Source organism: Nomascus leucogenys, chromosome 5 (assembly GCF_006542625.1).
Source record: "Nomascus leucogenys isolate Asia chromosome 5, Asia_NLE_v1, whole genome shotgun sequence".
In the NCBI taxonomy this organism is placed as follows: Eukaryota; Metazoa; Chordata; class Mammalia; order Primates; family Hylobatidae; genus Nomascus; species Nomascus leucogenys.
Window position 1 is genome coordinate 44,694,336 of NC_044385.1, and position 27,041 is coordinate 44,721,376.

The 27,041-nt window shown below is 40.1% G+C and overlaps 1 protein-coding gene across 4 annotated transcripts in view; it reads left to right on the top strand.

Annotated features, from left to right (window-relative positions):
• AK4 (adenylate kinase 4) overlaps positions 1-12,212 on the top strand; it is an 84,800-nt gene extending 72,588 nt beyond the window's left edge. For all 4 annotated transcript variants that reach the window (XM_030812959.1, XM_030812961.1, XM_030812960.1 and 1 more), the window contains 2 exons: positions 4,808-4,926; positions 6,127-12,212. In XM_030812959.1, coding sequence (XP_030668819.1) covers positions 4,808-4,926; positions 6,127-6,241 — 234 coding nt within the window. In that variant the 3' untranslated portion in view covers positions 6,242-12,212. The remainder of the gene's footprint in view (positions 1-4,807; positions 4,927-6,126) is intronic.
• Positions 12,213-27,041: the final 14,829 nt, after the last annotated feature.

Here is a 27,041-nt window from a genome sequence, read left to right on the forward strand (position 1 = left end):
AGTAACTGGCAAATTGTCTTCCAAACTGGTTATTTGATTTTGCATTTCCACCAGCAATAAATGTTTCTATTTCTCCACATCATCACCAGTATTTAGTGTAGTAAGTGTTTTAGATTTCAGCCATTGTACTAGGTGAGCATTATAGTTTTTTGACATGGAGAAATCTTCTGAAAATGCTTTTCATTTTTCTTTTCTTTTTTGAGATGGAGTCTTGCTCCATCACCCAGGCTGGAGTGCAGTGGCGTGATCTCGGCTCACTGCAACAACCTCCGCCTCCCGGGTTCAAGTGATTTTTCTGCCTCAGCCTCCTGAGTAGCTGGGATTACAGGCATATGCCACCATACCTGGCTAGTTTTTGTATTTTTAGTAGAGACAGGGTTTCACTATACTAGCCAGGCTGGTCTCGAACCCCTGACCTCAAGTGATCCACCTGCCTCGGCCTCCCAAAATGCTGGGATGACAGGTATGAGCCACTGCGCACGGCCCTGAAAGTATTTTTCAATGAGAAGTGCAAACAGCAGAATGATCCTGTTTTTGTAAAACAGGGACTACACCTCTTTATGTGTATCTGTTTGTGTGTGTGAGTGTGTGATCTCTAGCTTTATAAGGTCAGGGAGAAAGTCATGAAGGCTGTATCCTGGGCTGGAACTGGATGAGGGAAAGGAATCATAGTTGATGTGCAGAGTGGGTAGTTAAGTGACTAGGGAAGGCTAGAGGAATAAAAAGATTACCCTTAAAAAGTTCAAAGCATAACATTGATACAGTTACCTAAAATTAGACGTGTAAAGGTATATGTGTAAAGATATTTTAACAAATTTTCTTAAAGAATTGTTTTTTTGATAAAGACTATTTGGTTTATGATAAAGACTATCTGATAAAGACAGATTGAGCTGTCTTCATCATATAATAATGAACTCCAGTTTTGGGTGGTAGATAGTATTACTTGTTATTCAAATGTGGAATACATACCTTACTAGGTTAGTCTTTATGGAAACATTACACTTGGATATAGATGGAGTCAGTAATTACAATAGAAAATGTCTTCAAGGGGCTAAGAATGGCTTCCCAACTCCTGGGTGCCATTGTGTCAGTAAAGTCCCAATGAGACCTTTTCACTTGAGTTAAGCACTCCTTTTGAAGTCTTCTTTTAACAATGTAAAAGCAGGCCAGGCCTGTTGGCCCGGGAGGTCAAGGCTGTAGTGAGGTGTGATTGTGCCATTGCACTTCAGCCTGGGCGACAGAGTAAGACCTGGCCTCCCTACCACCTCCAAAAAATGTAAAAATTCTGTAATTCTTTTATTAGATCCCTTCCTGATAGCTATCTCAGGAAGCTACGATGGGGGAAAAATGGGTGGTAAAATGGGGGAAAAATGGGGAGTAAAAAAACTCCTTTTTTACTCTGACAATACAGATGGGAACGCTGAAGTCCAACACAGACGCTTTACATTTTGCATTTGTCCAGACCTGCTGACGCAGAGATTCTTTTTTTTTTTTTGAGATGGAGTCTCGCTCTGTCGCCCAGGCTGGAGTGCAGTGGCGCGATCTCGGCTCACTGCAAGCTCCGCCTCCCGGGTTCACGCCATTCTCCTGCCTCAGCCTCTCCGAGTAGCTGGGACTACAGGCGCCCACCACCACGCCCGGCTAATTTTTTTTTGTGTGTATTTTTAGTAGAGACGGGGTTTCACCGTGGTCTCGATCTCCTGACCTCGTGATCCGCCCGCCTCGGCCTCCCAAAGTGCTGGGATTACAAGCGTGAGCCACCGCGCCCGGCCCAGAGATTCTTATAACATTTGAAAAGCCTTACCTCTGAGTTGCTTTTCAAAGCCTGGGTTTCCCTCAAAGAACATCTGCAATTACCATGTTGCTTTTGAAGACCATAGTGAAAGTGCTAACCTAGATCAACTCTACCAGCTGTGGTGAAGTGGCTGTGTTGTCTGGGATATATACCCTGAGGTTTGTCATCTCGTGCCAGGAAAATTTAGGACACGGATGCAAGGAGTTTAGGAGCAGAGGTTTAATAGGCAGAGGAGAAGAGAAAGAGAAAACAGCTCTCTCTATAGAGATAGAGGGGGCTCCAAGTGGAAAAGACCAGCTGGTGGTTGATGCCCTGGATTTTATAGTCCAGGGTGAGGAGATGGTGTCTGATTTACATAGGGGTCAGACTGTTTGGATCAGGCATGACGTTTACATAGTGCTGGAGAAAGGCTGGTGGCCCCACCCTAACCTTATTATGCAAATGAACTCTCCCTGCCCTGCTCCTCCTTGTAAAAGTGGCTGACAAAGAGAAGGGAAGATGGAGCCGCCATCTTGAACATGTGTAGTCCCTACTTCCTACCAACATTCCCCCGTGCAAGCTCCCAGCTTGCTTGTCTATGTCTGCAGCTCGACTTTACAGGCTGCTCTTTGTTAGAAAATGATTTGGGGCTGCTTTTCATTAAAGAGAAAAGCCTTACTGAGGACTCCCATCGTATGGGGATGGGAAAAATCACTGCCTAAGTGATTTCTTCTTAACTCCTATGTCAGTGGTGGCTAGATTCCCTGGGAAGGAGGGATGCTGTTGCTCTAGCATCATTCTGCTTTCTGGAAATAGGGTTGTATTTGCTGATGCTGTGAAATTCTGAAAATGACTTTCTGAGCCTTTGAGCCTTGTGGCTGTAAGTAAAATAAAGAAGGTGGCAACAGAGGCAATATATAGCCTTCTCCCATCCCCATCTCTCTTGTCATGTTGGGTTAACAACCGTGGAATACACATGTGATAATTGCATGGCTCACTCATAAATCATAAGAATAAGTCATATACCTGAGGCCCTGAGCTGTAATGGAATTTTAGTGCGTTTCAAATTTATAGCCAGTTTCTGATTATCCAGTTGAGTTGCCTGTGCCTTTCAGTTCTGTTCTGGCCTACCTTTTGACAGACTTATTTCTTGTGACTATCTCCCCTGGTGAGTAATAGTCATGGACGTGGGAGGCAAAATTCAAAACGTGTCCATTTTGCTATTCATAAGGAGGTATGATTCCTGGAGAGATTAAAACAAATTGAAAATCAAGATTTTTTTTTTTCTAATTATAATTTTTCAGTTCTCAAGAATGTTTGTCCCTGATTGTCATGGGTAATTTATTCCTATTTTAATACACCTTTAAATATGTCATTTTTTAAATACTCTAATTCATGCCTTCTATTTCTCTTTTCCTTAATATTAGTGGTTAAGAGTTTCACTAAATGTTATTTTTTATTTTTTATTATTTTTATTAAAAAAATTTTTTTTGAGACAGTGTCTCGCTCTGTCACCCAGGCTGGAGTGCAGTGACATGATTTCACTGCAACCTCCGCCCCTGGGTTCAAGTGATTTTCCTGCCTCAGACTTTCGAGTAGCTGAGAATACAGGCACCTGCCACCACGCCCGGCTAATTTTTGTATTTTTAGTAGAGATGGGGTTTCGCCCTGTTGGCCAGGCTGGTCTCAAACTCCTGACCTTAAGTGATCTGCCCACCTTGGCCTCCCAAAGTGCTGAGATTATAGTCGTGAGCCACTGTGCCCCAACCAACTGATAAATGTTATTACATATGATGAGAGTGGGGGGTTCTTGCCTTTTTCCCCAAACTTATAGTAAGTGTATTTAATATTTAACCCTATATATGATATCAGCTATAACTTTATTATAATGTCCTTCATGAGATTTTTTGGGGAGGGGAATAGAAAGCTAGCAAAATAATTAGACAAACATACTGCAGAAAATCATATACATTTTCAAATCAAATACATAAAACCAGCCAGGCACAGTGGCTTATGCCTGTAATACCAGCACTTTGGGAGGCTGAGGCAGGTGGATCACCTCAGGTCAGGAGTTCGAGACCAGCCTGACCAACATGGTAAAACACCGTCTCTACTAAAAATACAAAAATTAGCTGGGCATGGTGGCAGGCACCTGTAATCCCACCTATTTGGCTGAGGCAGGAGAATCACTTGAACCCGGGAGGCGGAGGTTGCAGTGAGCCAAGATCCAGCCGTTGCACTCCAGCCTGGGCAACAGAGTGAGACTCCATCTTAAAAATAAATAAATAAAATAAAACCTATATTAATCAGAACTAGCAGTTAAGGTATATTTTTTGTTTATTTTACATTGAGAAAGAAGCAACACATAAGAAAAGCTAAAATAAAGGATTTAACAAATCCAACACCAGCTTCCCTTTTGAGTAATATAATTTAGGTGAGGACGCAGTCACTTTAGTTTTTTTTTCCCTTCTATATGTTCCTACAGTGTATGTCATTATTTGATCTAGTAAAATAACCTGAATAAGAGAAATTTCATAGAAGCTCCAGGATAGAATTGGAAAGCTGGCAGAGATGGTACTGAACTGTATTCTCCTAGATTAGTATTTTTCCTAAGTAAGCCAAGTTGTTTTTTTGAGATTTCGTTTTCCACATTAAGAACTCAGGCTTTATTTTAGAAGACAAGGTAGTTTTAGGGATATTTAGAGAACCAAGATGACAAGGTTTGTTGTTGGGGGAGGTTGCATGGAATTTTAGGCTGAATTGAAAGTACCATTTATCAACAGCACTGGAACATGTTTGAAAAGATCTGAACTGTTAATAAAGATTTAATGTCAGCTCCCAGGAAATAAGGTTAACATACTGTTAAGTGTGCTATTTCTTTTTCTACTACTCTTAAATTACCACTGTCACCAAGGCCTAATTCCTCATGTGGTAGGAGTCAAAGGTGAATACATGGTTTTGCACAGAAAAGTTTTTAACCTATGAAATGGCCCAACTGTTGTCTATATTAATTGGTTTATTTGGTATTTGTAGGGTATTGATGACGTCACTGGTGAACCATTAGTCCAGCAGGAGGATGATAAACCCGAAGCAGTTGCTGCCAGGCTAAGACAGTACAAAGACGTGGCAAAGCCAGTCATTGAATTATACAAGTGAGTGTGCTTCAATATTTTCATGATAAAGGACAGACTGGAAAGGTGTGGAGCCTGCTGGGAGGAACACGGGGCTGAGGCAGAGTAGTGTTTCTTTAAGACAGATAAACACTAGCGACCCAAAACCTTCCCAGAAGTCAGATGAAATGCTGGATCTGTGCATGAAAGATAAGGTTCCATACTGCTGTTAGAACATAAGGACCCAAACCTGATCATCTCTATCTGTTCTGGATGTAAAACAACATTGAGATTTATTTTCATTTTCTTAAAATTTTAAGGGACTGAGATAGTGGTCCCACATATGTTGATACTCCCACATATAAATATCTGGTTTGGATAGAAGATTAGAAGAGACTTTTGGTGTGTCCCTTCTTGAAGTGCCTGTAAGGAGTTTAACAAAGAAAGGCTAAAACCATAAACCAGAGATTAAAAATCCAAATGGCTGCAGGGGCTAGGGCAGGTATTGGAAATGAGTCTCAAACATGGTGGGGGATGTGTCAAGCTAGACAGTTGAGTGACAGTTGAACTGGACAGGTCTTGGGCTGCTCCAGCCAGTTGTCATTCTAGGGCACACAGGCCAATGATTCCCATTTTTCAAGAATAGCAGAAATCTGGCTTTCTGTGTGTGTGTGTGTGTGTGAGGGGGAATCTCAGTTTTCATATTGGCAACATATTTAATTTTTTTAAATAACATGCAAGTCAAACAAAACTTTACGCTGTGTGCATTCAAAATAGTGGTTTATACTCTCTGTTACAATCACTTTCTGGCCTTGTAGTCTCCCCAAAATTTAGCAAACCTTTAGATCAGAGTTTTATGATCATATTATTATGATACATCAATTATGTGTTCCATGATTGACTAAGTAATAAGGGTTTTAGTAAAGCTTTTCAGTGGTTCGCTTTTGAAAATTATATATTGGGGCACATTTGGAATGGCCCCTATAATGCTATTCTTTGATATGTTTTAAAGGGGAGAAAAAAGGTGGCATCATGACAAGCATACCAGAATTGCAAAAGCTATGACCTTATTTAGGTACACCCAGTGGAGGTGTTGATACCTTTGAAAGGGGCTGTTTTAGCACTTAGTGTGATATATGATATAGACCATGAGATCATGCTTGTTTTATATCTAGGATCTTCTGCACTAATATGTGGAAAAGAAGGCTAAAAAGCCATTGTATGTTGGACTTTGTTTTTCAGGAGCCGAGGAGTGCTCCACCAGTTTTCCGGAACGGAGACGAACAAAATCTGGCCCTACGTTTATACACTTTTCTCAAACAAGATCACACCTATTCAGTCCAAAGAAGCATATTGACCCTGCCCAATGGAAGAACCAGGAAGATGTGGTCATTCATTCAATTGCGTGTGTAGTATTGGTGCTGTGTCCAAATTAGAAGCTAGCTGAGGTAGCTTGCAGCATCTTTTCTAGTTGAAATGGTGAACTGATAGGAAAACAAATGAGTAGAAAGAGTTCATGAAGAGGCCCTCCTCTGCCTTTCAAAAGGGTGGTCACCTACCCATGTTTAAGGTGTCTCTGCACATGTCTCAAGCCCATCACAAGAAAGCAAGTACAGTGTGGATTTCAAACAGTGTGTAACTTCAGCTGCAGCTGGTTTTTGACAGCTGTTGCCGTGGTATTCTTTTTTACATGTGATGGTGATAGTATCTGGTTCTCCCCATCCCCACAAAGGCTATTGAACCACAGCACCGGGAAGCCTGAGAATGAATCCTAAGGGCTCTAGCCCGAGCTTTGTCCCAGCCTTTCCGGTGTGTGCCCTCCTGGTAACAGTGAAACAGTGAAATACTTACTCATAGTGGTTGTTTCTCTGGTCTTGAGTGACTGTGTCCACAGTTCATTTTGTTCCAGTAGGAATAACTCCTTTTCTGCATCCATACTCCATAGAGTCTCTCCTTTTCAGACATCCTGGGATGAAAGAACTTGGCTTCTTTTTTTTTGTTTTGTTTTGTTTTTTTTTGAGATCTGTTTTCACTCTTAGGCTGTTAAACAATAATTATTGCTCTTGTCCCTCTCAGATTCTAAGAACTGAGAGTGATGGGGCTGTATTGAATCTCTGTATGCACTGGGAACTGAGCTATGAAGAGCATCTTATTAAACTGCTGGTCTGACTCTATGGATTGACACTGTTGCTTTCTTTTATTGTGAAAAAAAATTAACCCTCTGAAAGTCTTGGGAACCCCCTAAAGTCTTTTGGGAATCCTCAAAAAGCATGGGAAGTTAAGTATTTAGCTACATAACTGTTGTAAGATCATATCTTATGTATATTAGTAATGAGACCGTTTGGAATTACTGGACTAATTGAATAGTTAAGGTTTCTATTCAGGACAATAAAATGTGTTTTGAAAGTGCTGCTAACTATTGACGCCGACAGTGTTTACTCCTATGAGTGACCCAAACATATTATAAATATGTGGTAAAGGGAATGGAGCCTGTGGGGTTGAGCAGAATGTTGTACTAGCTGTGCTTGGACTTAGTATAACAGCTTTATGATTATGAGAAAACAAAATCTTTATTTTTTTCTGTTCCAAAGATTCATCCTATGGGGTGGCCATAAAGTCTAGAATTAGATACTAATATTTTGTCATTCATTATAACATATCAATAAACCATTTGTTGAAAGATTTGCCTGGTTTCCAGACTTGGTGGCCACCTTGAATAATTCTTGCTGTCCTCTGGGAAGGATGATGAAATTTATTCCTGCTGCCTTAAAAATATGTATCCCTTCTTCATGCATCATGACTGTCCCCAGCGAGTGTCCTTTACTATTCCTGGGAGTGACTCCTGTCTAACTTTTCATACTGGTGAAAAGAAGCCTGTTTTAACACTTCAGTGGTGTTGAAACACATTACCTACTTTCGGAAGATGTCCCAGTGAATCCTCTGTCAATTTACCGCCATATGTAATCTATATGATAACGAATGCATCTTCCTTCTAAGTACTGCCCAAACTCTTGCCAGCTCCTCTCCCATTGTCCCTTCATGTGAATATTTTTTGGCTACCTTAGTGGAAATATAGACCAGTTTCCTCCCTATCTATCCTCTCAAACATAATGAGATGGTTTACTTTTTAGATTTATGCAGTGAAAATGCCCAATCAGGTCTATGAATCGTCAGTGCATTATATTGACTCTGAGCACTTTAGAATTTAGAGTTGCAATTGAATGCCAGCTGTGGAGATGGGGTGCATATCAGATATATAGATAAAGCTCAGGTTTGCTAGGGAACCAGGTATAGAGAAAAATAAGTCTGATATGAGGAAAATTGCACAATTTAGAGTAGTTCTGCCATAGAGAAAATTTCCACAAACTAGGAAACGTAGAGAGTTATTCTATAGAATACTCAAAGGAGGAAAGTCCGTGCTTTTTTGGAAACAGGAAAATCTTCGCACTTCTTTCTTCACTTCCCTTTGTGTTTAGCTGACCCTGCAATGTAATCATTGCCTTTGGAGTTTGGGAGAGGTACGGGAAGTGGCCTGATCCCTGCTTCCATAGTTCACTCCTCCATCCATCCTTCCCTCCCTCTTCCCCTCCAACTAAATGGACAATTCTAGCCAACGTTGAGTCACTCAATAAGTCTCAACAGTGGGTGTGTTTGCTGAGATTGTCCAGCAGTTGAGCAGTTTGGTCTCACCTCCTTTGCTAGTTGAGACCAAAAAGAGACAAATACCTTTTTCATGGTCTTTGAAACATAATGCTTATTTTGTGGTCAATGGCTTTAAAAAAATCTATTTCTGGTTTTCTTCAACAACTCACTAGTTTTCCCTTAAATGATTTTGTAAAAATTAAAGTTATCTTGAAAATGTTTTGACAAAAGTAAAATTAAAGGGACATCTTTTCTTGTTCTTTTTATTTTTCTATTGCCGCACATGACCGTTCTTCACCTTTAAGCAAAGAGAGTGGTTCGGATGGTTTCTAAGATGCCGACCTGACCTCGCATTCTGTCATTCTACCCAGCTCTTAATTCAGTTTGCTTCCATTATCCTAACAGGCTTCTTACTTACTTAGAACTTGGAAACGCTGCCTCCAACACTAACACAGACTTAAGATAGGTACTGTTTATTGAAAACCTACTGAGTGAAATGTGCGGTTTTAGGACCTTCATAAACATCTCATTTAATCTTTCTAGCATCCTTTGAAAAGCCATGATTTCATGTTGATAAAGAAGACAGGGGTCCCAAGGATGTGAAGCATCTTGCCCAGGCTTCTGCTGCTGGTGACCAGTGTAGCTGGGACTGCAGCCTAGGTTTTCCAGACTCAGAAGACTGAGCTTGTTCCTGGATGTTATTAATAGCTACTAGTGTCCAAGCAACCAAGGGCCTTGAGTCTGCTTGGTTCTGCTTATGGCCTCACACCAAGAATAATGGAGCTAGTCCATGCCTGTAGTCCCAATGCTTTGGGAAGCCATGATGGGAAGATTGTCAGAGGCCAAAAGTTCAAGACCAGGCTGGGCAATATCACAAGACTCCATCTCTACAGAAAAATGAAAAATTAGCCAGGCATGGTGGTGTACACTTGTGGTCCTAGTTACTCAGGAGACTGAGGCAGGAGGATTGCTTGATCCTAGGAGTTCGAGGCTGCACTGAGCTATGATTGCACCTCTGCACCCAAGCCTGGGTGACACAGCAAGACCCTGTCTCTTAAAAAAAAAAAAAAATAGAGCTCACCAAAGTGATGTTCACCTTTTTATGACGTTCCTTTTTTTTTTTTCTTTTTCCTTTGCTTAAGCAAAGAAAGCTTCTAGAGGAGAGTCTTAGTTTTCCTGCATAAGACCTCCTTTATGAATAGGATAAAAGACTGTCAGAGTAGGCTGGGCTTGGGCCCAGGCTAATCTATGAAGGAAGCAAGCTCATGTTCCTTACCTACCCTTTCGGTGTCCATTGGGTTGTGCCCCTGAAGTGACCTTTACCCTTGAGCCATCCCCAGCCATGGTGCTCACACATAGGCTTTTGAGCTCCTTGGAGCTATCCAGACCCTGCTCACTTTTCCTTCCTGAGATCAGAACAAATCAACCCCTTACTCCCAGTCCAAACAAGGTCTTGATGTTAAACTAATCCTTAAAATGCTGGTAGGTAAACAAGCGATGATGAAGCATTGAACACAGGTTAACTCCTGACTTTTGTATCATTGTCTCTCTATTCCATTACACATTAACATGACTCTGAATGCCAAATCCAAACCTTTGCCCACCATCTGCTTGTCGTGCAACAGTTGAGGCAGTAACCAGGGGAGATTCACTTCCTGTCTTGTCCTTCTCCAGGGATCAATTCCCCTGCTGCCCTCCAGCAGCCAAGCTCAGATGAGCTCCATGGTTACCCTAGGTGTGCCCATCTCTTTGGTACGGAAGGAGAAAGGTAAGAATAGCCATCAATGAGGAAAGATTCTTGGAGCGAGGGGCCGCCGTGGTTTTTCCTGCTATTTAAGATGTTGAGACCTGATAACTTTAGAAAGATGCCTGCACAAACCCATAAATAGTGCTTTTATAAAGTTTAGTTCACTGGAACCTGAGTTCAGTATTTGACATTAGCTTTTTGTCCAAAGAGTTGAAGCCTGCTGGAGGTCTTTGCTCAAATAATAAATACCGCATATTTCCAAATGTGTTCAGGTATAGGCACTAGGTACTGTCTGTTTACTCCGTTAGGCACATCACATGTATTGGCTAATCAAATCCTCATCAATTACTTATGTAATAATCTAAACTCGCCTCCTTGTATTATAAATGGAAATAATCCTGTTTATTTAAACGGGTTTTCATGTACCTGTAGGGATTAGGAAATTCAAAGGGCTTTTTTTATACCTTTCCCTAGTTTGAGCTCCCTGTTCTCTTTAACAGATAAAGCAACATATTTGCTTCAGCCTGGAATCTGTTTTTGGTGCTTTGGTGCAGAGACAGGAAACGGGCACTCAGTCACACTGGTAGTTGCACACTGTATCTACAGAGGGCATGTCTCATCTGTACTCTGCTGGGTTACAGGATTTCAGGAGGTATTTGTGTCCACCTGAGAATTCCGTTTATTACCTTTCATTTAACAGACAGTGTCTTTCCTTTCTGCAGTTGATTTTGCTAGAGAGGCAATTCATAAGGTGAGGTCCTGTTCATAGTATGACTTGCTTTCTCACTATCTCCTTCAATTTTTAGTAACTCCTGGTCTATTTGGTGTCTTTAAAAAAAATAACCTGGTAATGGAGACTTCTTTTAATATGGAAATGTGGTCTGGTAGTAAGTTGTTTCTTTCCACATGTAACTGACCCAGTCTGGTTTCCAAATGAGAAGTGTGCAAGCCCCGGAGGTTGAGAAGCTGTATTTCAACTGTGAAAAAAATCTGCTTCCTGCATCTATTGAAATATAATTGTTCATACTTGCCATCCCTTGTCTTTCTTGTAACAATTTGCACAGTTCTTGCCAGAATAAACGCCATTATCTGTATGCTTCAGGGAGTTCCCTAATTTGATCATTTTGTGTGTGTGTGTGTGTGTGTGTGTGTGTGTGACAGAGAGAGAGAGATACTGCAGTAAAACATTTCTAAAGGATGAAAGCTCTTGTATGGCATAGATATGAATTCCTTCCTCTGGTAATAATTAGGTTATTCCCAGAAGCACAGTGTCATTCTTTAAATAAAAGCTTTCCTGTTTAAAGCTTTTCAAAGGAGCAGACCACCTTGAAGATTCCCCCTAGGATTGATATGTGTCTAATTCATTTTATAAAATTATTATTGTCTTCATTTTAAAGCTTTGGCTGTACAGTCAGAAATGTCCTAAATAACAAACTATTTTGTATTTAATTTAGAGAAGAGTAAAGGGAAGAAAAATGAAAACTCAGTCTTTATGTAAGCTCCAAGGATATTAGGGCTTAGAGGGCTTTTCTAGTTTTATGAGAATTTGTACTACTGATTTTTATATATTCCTGTTTTCAAGATGAACAGATCTCTGGGGAAATTGTTGAGTTACAATGGCATTTCACTGTGATCCCTCTCAAGCTCAGATCAGTTCTATAACCCAATGACGACCTGTCTCTTTGGTTTACTGTCCTGTGAAATGTCAGCTCAAGTTTCCCAGAAGTCGTGTGTTTATGATGAGTCAGAGTGCTTTTCCTCGGTGGGACAGTTGCTGGCCCTCTTCATTTCGGTGTATGTGCTTCAAAGTTAAACCTCCAGTCTGATCTGTATATGCTACCCTAACTGTTAATTGTATTATTGATTATTTTGATTATCTTGCTTGAAGGTTCATACTTTTCAATTTGATAGAAATAAAGTTTTTTCTGCTTATAACTAGTGAATTCATTTAATGTTTGTATAGCTTTTTATGTTTGATAATATAAAGTTTCACAAATACTTTCATTGATGCCTCTCTGCAACAACTATATTTTCAACAATGTTGTCTCCAATTTGCAGAAAAGCAAGATCTTGAACCAAGAATTATTATCCCCAGTCCTGTTTTCTTTTCTGCTACACCATATTGCCTTATTCGTATACCCTTAAATTCCTTATTTGTCCAGCACTTTATTGTTTACAATTTTAATGTACATTCTTTGTTTTTTTCCCTCTAACCACTAGACAACCAGGGATTCTTCTGTTTCTTGAAACATAATGTGAGCAGATTCTCTCCCTGTTTTACACGTTAGGAAACTAGATCAGGTTATATGACTCTAAGGTTGTAGCATCTGGGATTACTCAGCAGAAGCAGAAACTATAGCAGGTCTATCACATGGGAGCTAGAACCACAAAGAAAATAGAGCTGCTGTAGGAGAAGCTCCCTGAGATAGTGAGGGATGGGGAAAAACACTCTGGCGTTTCCCAGCCTCACACTCTCCTATCTCTGGGGCGGCTTCCCTTAGCTGAACCCAGCCAGAAGCCAGCTGACACAGGAGCCTGAGAAACATGTTCTAAAGGCTTGTCCATGCCGCTGAAAAGGCAGAGGAAAGGGGAACTGAAGAGGATGGCAATGTGGTAGATTGTATTAAATTTAATGACATCCAGTCCCCTCCTTTTTTTTTTTTTTTTTTTTGAGACAGGGTCTTGCTTTGTCACCCAGGCTGGAGTGTAGTGATGCAATCATGGCTCACTGTGCAGCTTCAACCTCCTGGTTTCATGTGATCCTTCTGCCTCAGCCTCATTAGTAGCTGAGACTACAGGTGCATGCCACAATGGGCTAATTTTTTTTTCTGATTTTTTTGTAGAGACGGGGTCTCACTATGTTGCCCAGGCTGGTCTCAAACTCCTGGGCTCAAGCAGTCCTTCCACTTTGGCCTCCCAAAGTGCTGGAATGACAGGAGTGAGCCACTGTGCCTGGCCACTTTCCCTTCTTTTGGGAGGATTTTACACCTCGGCCCCATTGGCTTCATGCTTGGACATACGGTTTGCTTTGACCAGTGAAATGTGGCCAGAAATGACGTGTGCCACTTCTAAGCAGAAGTTTTAGGAGCTAGGGCATGGTCACCATTCTTTTTCCTTTGCACTGAGACTGGCGACCTCACAGAGCTCTTTCAACCTGGATCCTAAAATGAAGACGTGGACCAGAGATGTAGCCAATCCATCATAGATGAGTAGTATGCATTAAAAATAAACCTTTGCTTTATAAGCCACTGAGATTTGGATAGAGTTTATTTTCACAGCATAACTTAGCCCAAGCTGACTGACAAAACCGGGCCTAAGACTAATATATCTTGTCATCCAGTTATAACTTTGATTCTTTTATTATGCATTTTTACTCTCTTGGGATGCAAAGATGAATCAGACCCAGTTTTTGCCCGAGACCTCTTCACAATGTAGTGGAGGAGATGGACATATTATTAGATTACTCTATACATGACTGTTGGAGTTGATCACTGCACTACAAAGGAAACAACAGAAGTAGTAACTGTCTTGGCTGGCCAAGTAGAGCCCATGGAAGAGCTAATATTTGAGCTGAGTGATGCATGCAAAAGGGAACCCAAGCAGAGGAAATAGTAGGCACAAGGAAGTCTGAGCATGCATGGCAGGTGGGGGCCACAGCAGTGTGAGGCAGGACCGGGGAGATAATGATAAGATTGAATTATATTGGGAAGGGCCTGGCCTTCATTTGGTTGGTGGTAGGCAGTATATTACCAAAAAATGACACCATCAGATTTGCACGATAACGTTGTAACTGTACCATGGTCTGAACTAAGATGTGGTAGCAGAGTTCAACAAAAAAGGATGGTTGGATAATAGCAGAAGAGAAAAACTTAAGTGACTCTAGGGAACAAAAATGAGTGAAATCGTGGTGAATGTGAGGCAGTGAGTGGTGGGGCTGTGAGGACTGGCGGGCACTGCCCTATCATAGGGGAGCCATTGCTCAGTTCTGGACAGTTGTTACCATCTTACGGATGGTGGCTCAGTGCTGCCACCATCATTCAATTTGCCAAAAGAAGCCAAAAATTTTTGTTGCATGTGAAGTTTTATTGTTAAATATTTGCAGTTTTAATTTTAAAAAATTAGGGGAGGGCTTTCCAGCCTTAACAACAACAAAATGCAGAGTTATCGAGAATTCTGTTTGTATAAGAGAGCACTACCCATTTAAATCACTTGAGTTTCTCCCCTGCTCCATAATTCAACTGATGTGATGTTTTCCCATATTAATTTCAGCCAGTGAATATGTGTATGTATATCCAGTGATTCTCTCTCTCTTTCTCTACCAGGGGGACCACAGTCAAGGCACCACCTTTTGCCTTGCTCAGGACCACAAGGAGTTGGGGACAGGGAACCCTACTATTTGAAAGTGACTAGGAGCTGAGCAGTGCTGAGTCTTTCCTGTGGCCAGTTTTTCTCCTGCCAGGATCCTGGGGTCAGTCCCTTTAACAAGCCTAGAAGGCCTCCCATGAAGAAATTCTATCTCATACCCCATTAGTAGTTGACACTTTGCATCCCTGCCAATCTAGTGCCATATAACCTGAGAGAGGGATGCCATTTCCTGACAAGGAGGAATCAGAAACACAAAAATGAATAGTCCATAACTAGATCAGTTAGGACAGACCAGCCACTCTCTTCGAAGTAGTGGCTCACATACACTGACCCCTCCAGATCCACTGACTATGTCAACCATCGTGGGGGCACTGACCATCTCAGACAGGCTACTCTGGACATACTGAACACCATGACATCCCGACTATTCTGGATGCATTGATCATATACACCACCACAATATGAAAACCTTCTATTAGTCCAACAGGGTCAAGGAGAAGGGAGGCAGACTAAAATTGCTTAGAGACCTGGGTGAACCATCTTTTATATTTTATCTTTGTTAAAAAAAAAACTTTGGTATGTTTCCCCAGTATAAAGGTAATTTAAAGGAGGTGAATTATTTAGGGTACACATGAAAGTCTTACCTAAATATTTATAGATATTGCATTTATAAGTTGAGGCTAGATAGTAAGGATTCTAAGATAATGACAGATGCCTAGTTCTGAATCTTTCTACACATCTTCAAAAAACCATACATGCTGGGCATGGTGGCTCACACCTGTAATCCCAGCACTTTGGGAGGCTGAGATGGGAGTATTGCTTGTGCCCAGTAGTTCAAGGCTGCAGTGAGCCAAGATCATGCTACTGCACTCCAGCCTGGGCAGCAGAGAAAGACCCTGTCATTCGTAAATAAATAAATACATATATACAGACACACACACATACACACATACATACAGCTCAACAAGAACAGCAAATAAAATTACAACTCATATCTACTACATACTAGGAAATTTAATACAAATTCTCATTTTATTTAAGAGGGGAAATCATAGTCCCAGCTATTAAACTCAAGTAGAAGGAAAAGAAAAACAGGAATTATTTGAAAAAAAATATAATGCAGTCGGATCCCAGAGAGTCTCACACTAAGTGGAGAAATACTAAGAATAGCCATACTGCATTACAGCACTTGCTACTGGGGAATTGAAGGGGCTTGAAAGTGCATGGGCCCAAACATTTAAGTCTTCAGAGGGTACTGCTTCTGGGAGAGAACAAAGGAACTAAGAAAGAAAAGGTATCTGTTGGAAATTTGGTGATGAAGAGGGAAGAAAAAGTTGGAAGTTAAGAATCCTACAGAAAGAAAAGTTTCATAAAAACGATGACATATTAAACTCCCCTAACACTCCACTCCATGCAGAGAAGGAAAAAAAAAGAGAGAGAGAGAAAAGAAAAAAGATGCTGTTCATTAAGGAAATTGCATTTTACTGTACTAACTGAAGAGGTCAGTCTTGAGCTAAGAAACCTAGTAAACTACTCAACTCCTTCAACCTCATTTGTAGAAATACCTGGCCCAAGAAAATCCAACAGTCTTGAAAATGAACAGAAAATCCAGCAGTCTTGAAAACGAACATCCAAAATTATTTTTTAAGAAAAGAAAATGAGAATCAAAATTCTTCAGCTGATGAAAATATTCAAGACCCAACTTCAAGGCAGAGAAAACCACAGTACAACACTTCAACATAAATCAAATAGTATCAATGACATGTAAAAAACACACAAAACAGAAACTCACAAATGCAAAATAGAAGTGGGTACAAAACAAGAATTTGTGAAATGAGTTGACTGAGCACAGAAACGAAAATGAAGGAACACACTAATCCTAAAAATTAGAGCTAAATTATAAGGTATGCAAGAAGGTACAAATTCAAAAAAGTATACAAAGAACACATGAAAAATTGGAATGAAAATTTCCAAGAGAATTGAAACAAAATGATAAGCCCCAAAAGAAAAGAATAGCTATGGAAGACAAAGAAGATCTAACACACTTATAATTGAGTTTTCTAAAGAAGAAAAACAAAGCAGTGAATCGAGACTAAGATTCAAAGCTATAATCCAATAAAACTTACCAAAAGATTAAGTTGAAAAATCCTGAATCTATTTACTGAAAGGATGCTTTGTGTGAAAATTAACCCCAAGTGGTCAAGTGTAAGATATTTTCTTGTATGCCCAGGAAAATACCTCTAAACCTCCAGGCAAAAAGACCACGTGATTCAATACACAAATCAAAACTACAGTGGAGCAGTGCTTTTCGAGGACAGAAAGTGTGAACCAGGGATTTTTGTATCCAGTTAAGCTGATCTTCAGTTATCAAGATTGATAAATAGTTTTAAAATGCAAATTCAAGTTATATTTTCTTCTCTCTTTCCTTTCTTCCTTTCCTTTCTTTTCTTCCTTTTCTTCCTTCCTTTCTTTTCTTTGTCTCATATTGTCCTCCAGGCTGGAGTGCAGTGGCGTGATCATAGCTCACTACAGCCTCAAATTTCTGAGCCCAAGTGCCTCAGCCTCCAGAGTAGCTGGGACTTTAGGTGTGTGGCACCATACCTGGCTAATTTTTAATTTTTTGGAGAGATGGGATCTCACTATGTTGCCCAGGCTGGTCTTGAACTCATGGCCTCAAGCAATCCTTCCACCTTGACATCTCAAAGTATTGGGATTGCAGGAATGAGGCACCATGCCTGTATATTTTAATGTTCCTTATTAGGAATCTTTCTTTTCTTTTCTTTTGAGACGGAGTCTCACTCTGTTGCCCAGGCTGGAGTGCAATGGCACGATCTCAGTTCACTGCAACCTCCACCTCCTGGGTTCAAGAGATTCTCCTGCCTCAGTCTCCTGAGTAGCTGGGACTACAGGTGCACAGCACCACACCCAGCTAATTTTGTATTTCTTTTTACTAGAGATGGGGTTTCACCATGTTAGCCTGGCTGGTCTTGAGCTCCTGACCTCAAGTGATCCGCCCACCTCGGCTACCCAAAGTGCTGGGATTACAGGCATGAGCCACTGTGACTGGCCCTTATTAGGACTCTGTTAACGCTAGATAACAAGCCTCATTAAACCAAGAGATAACTGGAGAAAATACAGCAGCTAACTGTGGTGAACATGTCCTTTATTTAATTGAAGAGACTAAAATGAAGGCAGAGACAAAGGCGTGAGGATAATATGTAAATATTGTATGTCCAACAGTAGAAATAACAGAACTAAAGAAATAAAAATATAGAAGAACAGAGGGAGACAGAGGAGAGCAGAATATGCTACTCGATTGCCATATATGTAATAGGTAGAAACCGGAGGGTATCTGTATTAGTCCATTGTCACGCTGTTAATAAAGACATACCTGGGACTGGGACTGGGTAATTTATAAAGGGAAGAGGTTTAATTGACTCGCAGTTCAGCATGGCTGGGGAGGCCTTAGAACACTTACAATAATGGCGGAAGGGGACGCAAACATGTCTTCTTCACATGGCGGTAGTAAGAAGAAGTGCCCAGCAAAAATGGGGAAAAGCCCCTTATAAAACCATCAGATCACATGAGAACTCACTATCACGAGAACAGCATGAGGGTAACCGCCCCCATGATTAAATTATCTTCCACAGGGTCCTTCCTACGACACATGGGGATTATGGGAACTATAAGATGAGATTTGGGTGGGAACACAGCCAAACCATATCAGTATCATTTAAAGCTGACAAACCAAGTAGTAGAAGACTAAGTAAAGAAAAAGTTGTGGCAGCATTATACAGCATATTAATAGAAAATAAAAACTTTTCTAAATACCAAAATAAATTGAAAAAGGACAAAGAGAAAAGAATACATAAATGTGGTAAATTTAATACTTAAAATAAATACGAAATAATATGATGAGCTAAGACCAAACACGTCAGCCCTATCCATAAATGCAAATGGGTTTAGTCATTTACTTTAAAAAAAAGTTTTCTCAGAGAAGCTCACAAAACAAAATCCAAGTCTATGGTATACAATGGGCATATCTAAAATAAAATTATTCCGAAAGAGCATATACAAAGAAAATGCAAAGAGTAAGAAAACAGAAGTTGTGATTGTGATATAAAAGAAACTAGAATTCAGACCCAAAAGTGCTAAATGAGATAAAGAAGCACACTTCACACAATTCACACAATCCACACTGAAAATATAATAGATATGAAATGCACCAAATAGTACGAAAATCTGTCCAGAAAAATCTGGGCAAACCCAGAAGTATATAGGCTTTTTATTTTTAACAAATTTATGCATTATATTTATCTAGATACAGAAATTATAAATACGTTTCTAGGAGGGTAACAAATTCAAAATAAACAATCAATACTTATTAAACATTTCCCCCAACTTCTTATTTAGAATTTTCCCATCTACAGTAAAGTTAAAGGAATTCTGAACCTGGGCTCTTTACCCAGCGTCAGCAACTAAAATTTTTTACATTTGCTTTCTCTCTCCACTGCCCTCCCACTTTCTTTTATTTCTTTTTTGCCAAAACTTTCTAAAGAAAGTTATAGACAACATGACACTTCATCTAGGGTAACCCATCATCTTGGTTTTGGCCAAGACTGCCCAGTTTTAGCAACGAAAGCCCTGAGTTCAAGGAAATCCCCCAGTCCCAGGCAAACCAAGACTGTTGGCCAACCTATCCCTAAATATTTTAGTATCCATTTCTTTAAACATTTCCTACACAATCACAATGCCATTTTCATAAGAAAATAAACATTAAAATAATTATATATTCTCATCTAATCAAGTCATTTATATTTGCCTAATTATCCCAAAATAAGTTCTCTGGTTACCCTTATACATGCACATGACTGCCCTAAAAGTAGGTTTCCCTTTGTAATTAGTAAGTGATCTGTGGGGTCATGCTCTGAGAAGTTATACATATCCTATTCCTCTAATAGCCTTCATTTAATGGTTTTCATATCCACTGATAATACTTTCCTGAATAAATTATTACCTTGAGAGTTACAAAATGGTCATTTTCTATTTTTCTTTTCTTTCTTCTTTTTTTTTTTTTTATTTGAGATGGAGCTTCACTCTTAATGCCCAGGCTGTAGTGCAATGGCACGATCTTGGCTCACTGGAACCTCCGCCTCCCGGTTTCAAGTGATTCTCCTACCTCAGCCTCCCAAGTAGCTGGGTGTGTGCCACCACACCCGGCTAATTTTGTATTTTTAGTAGAGATGGGGTTTCACCATGTTGGTCAGGCTGGTCTTGAACTCCTGACCTCAGGTGATCCGCCCGCCTTGGTCTCCCAAAGTGCTGAGATTACAGGAGTGAGCCACCACGCCTGGCCTAAAATGGTCATTTTCTAATCGTATCATTTCTTCTATATTCATTAGATTATATTCTTCTATTAAAAAGAAGAGCTTTCCCCTTTTGCCTTTGTCTCTCTCTCTTTCTCTCTGTCTTTGTAGCAGGGTGGAGGATTGGTATCACTATCCAATTTGGTATCACTATCCAATTCTTTTTTCAACTTTTATTTTAGAATCGGGGGTACACGTGCAGGTTTGTTACCTGGGTATATTGTGTGATGCTGAGGATTGACTGGGGTATGAATGATTTTGTCACCCAGGTACAGAGCGTAGTACCCAACAGTTTTTCAACCCTTATCCCTCTTTCTTCCTTGCCCTCTAATAGTCCCCAGTTTCTGTTGTTGCCATCTTATGTCCCTGAGTACTCAATGTTTAGTTGCCACTTATAAGTGAGAACATGCAGTATTTGTTTTCTGTTCCTGAGTTATTTGCTTAGGACAATGGCCCCCAGCTGCATCCATTTTGCTGTGGAGGACATGACTTTGTTCTCTTTTATAGCTGCATAGTATTCCATGATGTATATGTGCCACATTTTCTTTATCCAATCCACTATTGATGGGCACCTAGGTTGATTCCATGTCTTTGCTATGTGAATAGTGCTGCAATGACCATGCGAATGCATGTGTCTTTTTGGTAGAACAATTTGTTTTCTTTTGGATATAGACCCAGTAATGGGATTGCTGCGTCAAATGGTAGTTCTGTTTTAAGTTCTTTGAGAAATCTCCACACTGCTTTCCATGGTGTCTGAACTAATTTAGATTCCCTATTCTGTGGGTTGTCTTTTTACTTTTAGATAGTGCCCCTTGACACACAAAAGTTTAAATTTGTGTGTCATCTAATTTACCTATTTTTTTCTTTTGTTTAAGTACCTATTATGTAATACATGGTCACAAAGATTTACCCCTATGTTTTCTTCTAAGGTTTTATAGGTCTTTGATCCTTTTTTTTTTTTTTTTTTGAGACAGAGTCTCTCACTCTGTAGCCCAGGCTGGAGTGCAGTGGCACAATCTCAGCTCACTGCAACCCCCGCCTCCAGGGTTCAAGTGATTTTCATACGTCAGCAACCCAAGTAGCTGGAATTACAGGTGTGCACCACCATGCCCAGCTAATTTTTGTATTTTTAGTAGAGATGTGGTTTCACCATGTTGGCCAGGCTGGTCTCAAATACCAGACCTCAAGTGATCCACCTGCCTTGGCCTCCCAAAGTGCTAGGATTACAGGCATGAGCCGCTGCACCCGGCCCATTTTGCATTAATTTTTGCTTATGATGTGAGGTAGAGCTCCAACAATTCTTTTACATGTGAACGTGCAGTCGTCCCAGCACCATTTGCTAGAATGGCCTTTCTTTCCTTATTGAATTGTCTTCCCACCCGTATTGAAAAAATTGACCATAAGTGTATGATTTTATTTCTGGACTCTCAATTCTATTCCATTGATCTATGTCTGTCTTTATGCTAGTACCACACAGTCTTTATGGCTGTAGCTTTGTAGTACATTTTTTTTCTTTTTCTTTTTTTTTTTTTTTTTTTTTGGGAGACGGAGTCTTGCTCTGTAGCCCAGGCTGGAGTGCAGTGGCGTGATCTTGGCTCACTGCAAGCTCCGCCTCGCGGGTTCACGCCATTCTCCTGCCTCAGCCTCCTGAGTAGCTGGGACTACAGGCGCCCGCCACCACGCCCGGCTAAATTTTTTTTGTATTTTTAGTAGAGACGGGGTTTCACCGTATTAGCCAGGATGGTCTCAATCTCCTGACCTCGTGATCTGCCCGTCTCGGCCTCCCAAAGTGCTGGGATTACAGGCGTGAGCCGTCGCGCCCGGCCGCTTTGTAGTACATTTTAAGACAGAAAGTGCGAGCTCTCTAACTTCGTTGTTTTCTTTTAAGAATGTTTTGACTCTTCCGGATCCCTTACATTTCTATACGAATTTTAGGATCAGATTGTTGATTTCAAAAAAATAGCTAGGATTTTGATAGGGATTTGTTAAATCTGTAGATCCATCTGGGAGTACTGCCATCTTAACAATATTAAGTCTTCCAATATATGAATTTGTGATGTCTTTCCATTCATTTAGCTCTTTGATTTATTTCAATGATGTTTTATAATTTTCAGTGTACAAGTCTTAAAATTTATTTTGAAAACGTTTATTCTTAAGTACTTTATTTTTTTGATGCAGTTGTAAATGGAATTTTCATACTCATTTTGAGATTATTTATTGCTCGTATGTAGAAATACAATTGATTTTTGTATATTGATCTTATATTCTGACACCTTGTCAAACTCCTTTATTAGCTCTAATTATTATTTCTTCTCTTACTCAAATTGTCCCGAATTTGGTGAGACCCTCTTCAAATTGTTCTTGTTTCTTTTTAATGTGGTACCATCAGTGTTTGAGTGCTTCTGTGAGTTTTGGCATAAGATCTCACAGTCATCCAATACTTTCCCTTTCAAGACCTGGAATTAACTATTTTTCCAAAGAGCCTTGGTTTCTTTTAGTGGTGAAGGGTATTTTCCACTTCTTAATTTTAATTGTTTTATCTTGTCCAATTACACTAGTTAATATTTCCAATACACTGTTAAATAGTGATGGAGATAATGTCATCTTTGACTTGTTCCTGACCTTAGAAGAAACATCTGTCATGTTTCTCCATTAAATAAGAATTCTTAAACTTCCTGTTTTAAAAGTTTGCCACACCCCTTTTATTGATTTTTTCCTGAAGTTTTAATTATGGGTATATGTTACAATCTGTTTAATTTATGCTTTTATCTTTTAAAATCCCCTTCCTGGTGCTTTCTTTTAGTTCAGTTTGTTGTTTTTCTAGCCCTTGATAATTTAATTAATTTATATTTGTTATTTTTTATATGTATTTAAAGTTGTGGATTTTTTTCTGATATTTGTTATAATAGCTCACAAATTCAGAAATGTAACATTTTTCATTATAATATTTTTCCAGAAATTCTCCGATGTTGTTTTGTATATTCTCTTTCACACAGTGGTTGCTCAATAGTTTTTCTTTTAGATTTCTAGGTAGAAGGGCTTTTTAGTTTTGATATTAATTTCTAGCTTTATTGCATCGTGACCAAATAATTTTTTTTGTATTATGCCTACTTGATGGAACTTTTGAAGATTTTTTTTGGTCAAATTTTGTGACTCTCCATGAGTGCTTAAAAAGAAGCTATGTTCCTCTCTCACTGCATATCAGCATTTAAGTCAGGGACTGTGAAAAAGTTCAATTATTAGTTTCATTAAGTGTTGCACTGGGACCCAACCAATCAGCACTCCCGACTCAAAGGCCCCCCCACCCCCCACCAAATTATTCTTAAAAACTCTGATCCCTGAATGCTCTGAGAGAATTATTTGAGTAATAATAAAACTCTGGTCTCCCACACAGCTGGCTCTGCATGAATTACTCTTTCTCTATTTCAATTCCCCTCTCTTGATACATTGGTTCTGTCTAGGCAGTGGGCAAGGTGAACCTGTTGGGCAGTTACAAATTTGGGGGCTTGTCTGGGATTGCCCTTGTTGGCAATGGTTCTGTAGCTTCCCTCTGGTGACAGATCCTGAGGCCAGCCCAAGTGGTCATCTAGTTCTCTTAAACAGGGGGCTGACTCCGGCACCCATCTGTAGTGGCGAGGCACTGCCAACCCAATGAACTGACATTTGTGAACCCATTGATATGACTCAACACACTCCAAACTAGAGATTCGGCAGCAAAAGAAGAGGTGACATGTACAAGGGATACCCCGGTTTCTCCTTCTTGTTTGCTGATTCTTTACAAACAGGTTGGTTGTGTTTCATTTCCTCCTGACTGGGGATATACTCATGACTAATGGATTCCTCAAATGAGTTTCTGATCTTATTTAACTTCCAACTGGGCTCTTCAGTAGAACCCCAAATCCTATTTTATCTCTATTGTTTCAAACTCCTCTCATGTTGAGTTTTGATTTTGTCACCAAAGCTGTTAGGGAGAAGGAAAGTAGGCTATACATTCCCTCCTTCACCACGCTTGACTATCTTTATCTCACGTCTCATCAGGGAGACCTAAAATGGGAGAGGAGGAAAATCAGAGGGACAGGATCCAGTAGTCCTAGAGCAAGACTCCTGCAAAGATCAGTGGGAGCGGAAGTAGATCCATGTATTTAAAGCAAGGTCACACCTGTTTCATCATGTACAAGGCTTCCTTCTTAGCCTTGGATGGTTCAGTGACTTAGATGCAAGTAAAATCATGCTGATTAGATTTACAGCTGTGAGAGATCACTATCTGGATAAAAAATAAAGATTTCAAAAGGCCTTGAGTCTAGGTCAAAACAACAAAATGCAATTAAATGCTAAGTTCTATATGTTTTAAAATTCAGTTACAAAAATATATAGGATAGGAGAAGCTTGGTTTGATAACAATTTATATGAAAAAAATTCTAAGATTTTAGATGACTCTAAATGAGCTCAACCTAATGTTAAAAAATCTTCCACACCCTCAAAAACATCTGATAAAATCTTGGTTCCTATAATAGAAATGTAGTATTGTATTCAGATTCATGAAAGTGATCATATAATTGAACTCAGCACTGGAAATATTTCCAGATATATTTATTGTAAATAAAAAATATGAACAATGTGTACATTATGACACTATTTGTGTAAATAATATCATATATGTGTGTGTATGTGCTTGTCTTGTGGAATAGATATGAACAACGTTCTACATTTAGGTTTCAACATTCAGTTGCAGAAGTATAACCTTCATAAAATTTTTAAAATGCTTTAAATCCTTTCTCATGGCCATGCATCTTGGTAGACACTGAACATAGAAGTTGGGCAATATACGAAGAACTTAGGAGGGCTCTAGGTTCTATTTTTTAGAAAGATATTGTGAAAGGAGAAAATATTCAAAGGAGAGCAAAAGGATATAGAAGGAGCAGAAGGAGGGTGTGACAGGGGAGGGGACAACTGTTTGTATTCTTCAGCTGTAATGAGTAGCCCAAGGCAGAACAAAGACCAGCAACAAAACGCCATAAGAAGACAGTTCTGTGTTCAATTCAAGGAAGGCCTGCAATGCTCAAATTATCCTGTTACAGATAAGACTGAGTTTCCTTTCCTTTGTGTCCCCTGCCAACTGGGATGATGATGATGTTATGAACAATAATGCTTACCATTTATTGAGTGTTTACTGAGTGTTTTTCACTATCTTGTTTAATCCTCCCTACAATGCTATGAAGGTCAGAGAGATTAAATAACTTGCCCAAGGGTTGAGTGTCCACCCACAACCCCACAAAAGAGGGTATGTTGGTCTGTTTGGGCTACTGTAACAAAATACTATAAATTGAGTTGGGTAGTTACAAAGAACAGAAATCTCTTTCTTTCTTTTTCTTTTCTTTCTTTACACCTTTGACTTCTTAGGCTCAAGTGATCTTCCCACCTCAGCCTCCCAAAGTGTTGTTATTACGGGCATGAGCCACCATGTCCAGCCCAGAAATTTCCTTTTCGTAGTTGTAAAGGCTGGGAAGTCCAAGATAAAGACAGATGTGGTCTCTGGTGAAGGCATGCTTTCTGGCTCATAGATAATGTCTTCTTGCTGTGTCCTCACATGGTGGAAGGGGCAAGGCAGCTCTCTGGGCCTCTTTTATAAGGTCACTAATCCATTCATAAGGGCCCCACCCTCATGACCTAATTACCTCTCAAAGGCCCAGTCTCCTAATACCATCACCCTAGTGATTAGGTTTTAATGTACACATTTTGAGAGACAGAAACATTCAGACCATTGCAAAGGGGATAGTCCAGTATGTCTATATTTCATGAACTTTTTGCAAAATGAGAGTACAGCCTGTTTGACAATCCATCATAAGGTTTGATACACAGTGGATGTTCAGTGTACATCAGTTGAAGGAGAAACAATAATCTATGGCCAGGTGTGGTGGCTCACACCTGTAATCTCAGCACTTTGGGAGGCCGAGGTGGGCAGATTGCTTGAGGTCAGGAGTTCGAGACCACCCTGGCCAACATGATGAAACCCCATCTCTACTAAAAATACAAAAATTAGCCAGGCATGGTGGTAAGTGCTTGTAATCCAAGCTACTCTGGAGGCTGAGGCAGGAGAATCTCTTGAACCCAGGAGGTGGAGGTTGCAATAAGCCAAGATCTCACCACTGCACTCCAGCCTGGGCAACAGAGCGAGACTCCATCCCCTGCTCCAAAACAAATAATAATAATAATAATCTCTGAAAAGGAGTAAGCCATAGTGAAATAAGAAGGACTTTGGAATAAAATGCTCTGCTTGTGCAGATCTTGAAATGAGCCCAAGGTACGTGAATCACGTTTCTAGAGCAGCCCTTGTCCAATAGAACATTCTGTAATGACAGAAATGTTCCATGACTGTGACATACAATAGATAGCCACTAGCCACATGTAGGTCTCACTCTTTTTTTTTTTTGAGACGGAGTCTCACTCTGTCACCAGGCTGGAGTACAGTGGCACAATCTTGGCTCACTGCAACCTCCACCTCCCGGGTTCAAGTGATTCTCCTCCCTCAGCCTCCTGAGTAGCTGGGATTACAGGCACGCATCACCACGCCCGGCTAATTTTTTTTTGTATTTTTTAATAGAGACGGGGTTTCATCGTGTTGGTTAGGCTGGTGTCAAACTCCTGACCTCGTGATCCGCCCACCTCGGCCTCCCAAAGTGCTGGGATTACAGGCGTGAGCCACCGCGCCCGGCCAGGTCTCACTCTTTAATCTTGTGAAATTTTTAGCAAAATGAGAGTGCAGCCTGTTTGACAATCCACTGTAAGGTTTGATATATGTGGATGTTCAGTGTACACTAGTCGAAGGAGAAAGGAATAGGAGTAAACCATAGTGAAATAAGAAGGGCTTTGGAATAAAATGCTTTGCTTGTAGATATAGATCTTGAAACAAGCCCAAAGTACATGAAGCATGTTTCTAGAGCAGTGACTGTCCAATAGAATATTCTGGAATGATAGAAATGTTTCATGACTATGACATACAATAGATAGCTACTAGCCACACGTAGGTATCACTCTTT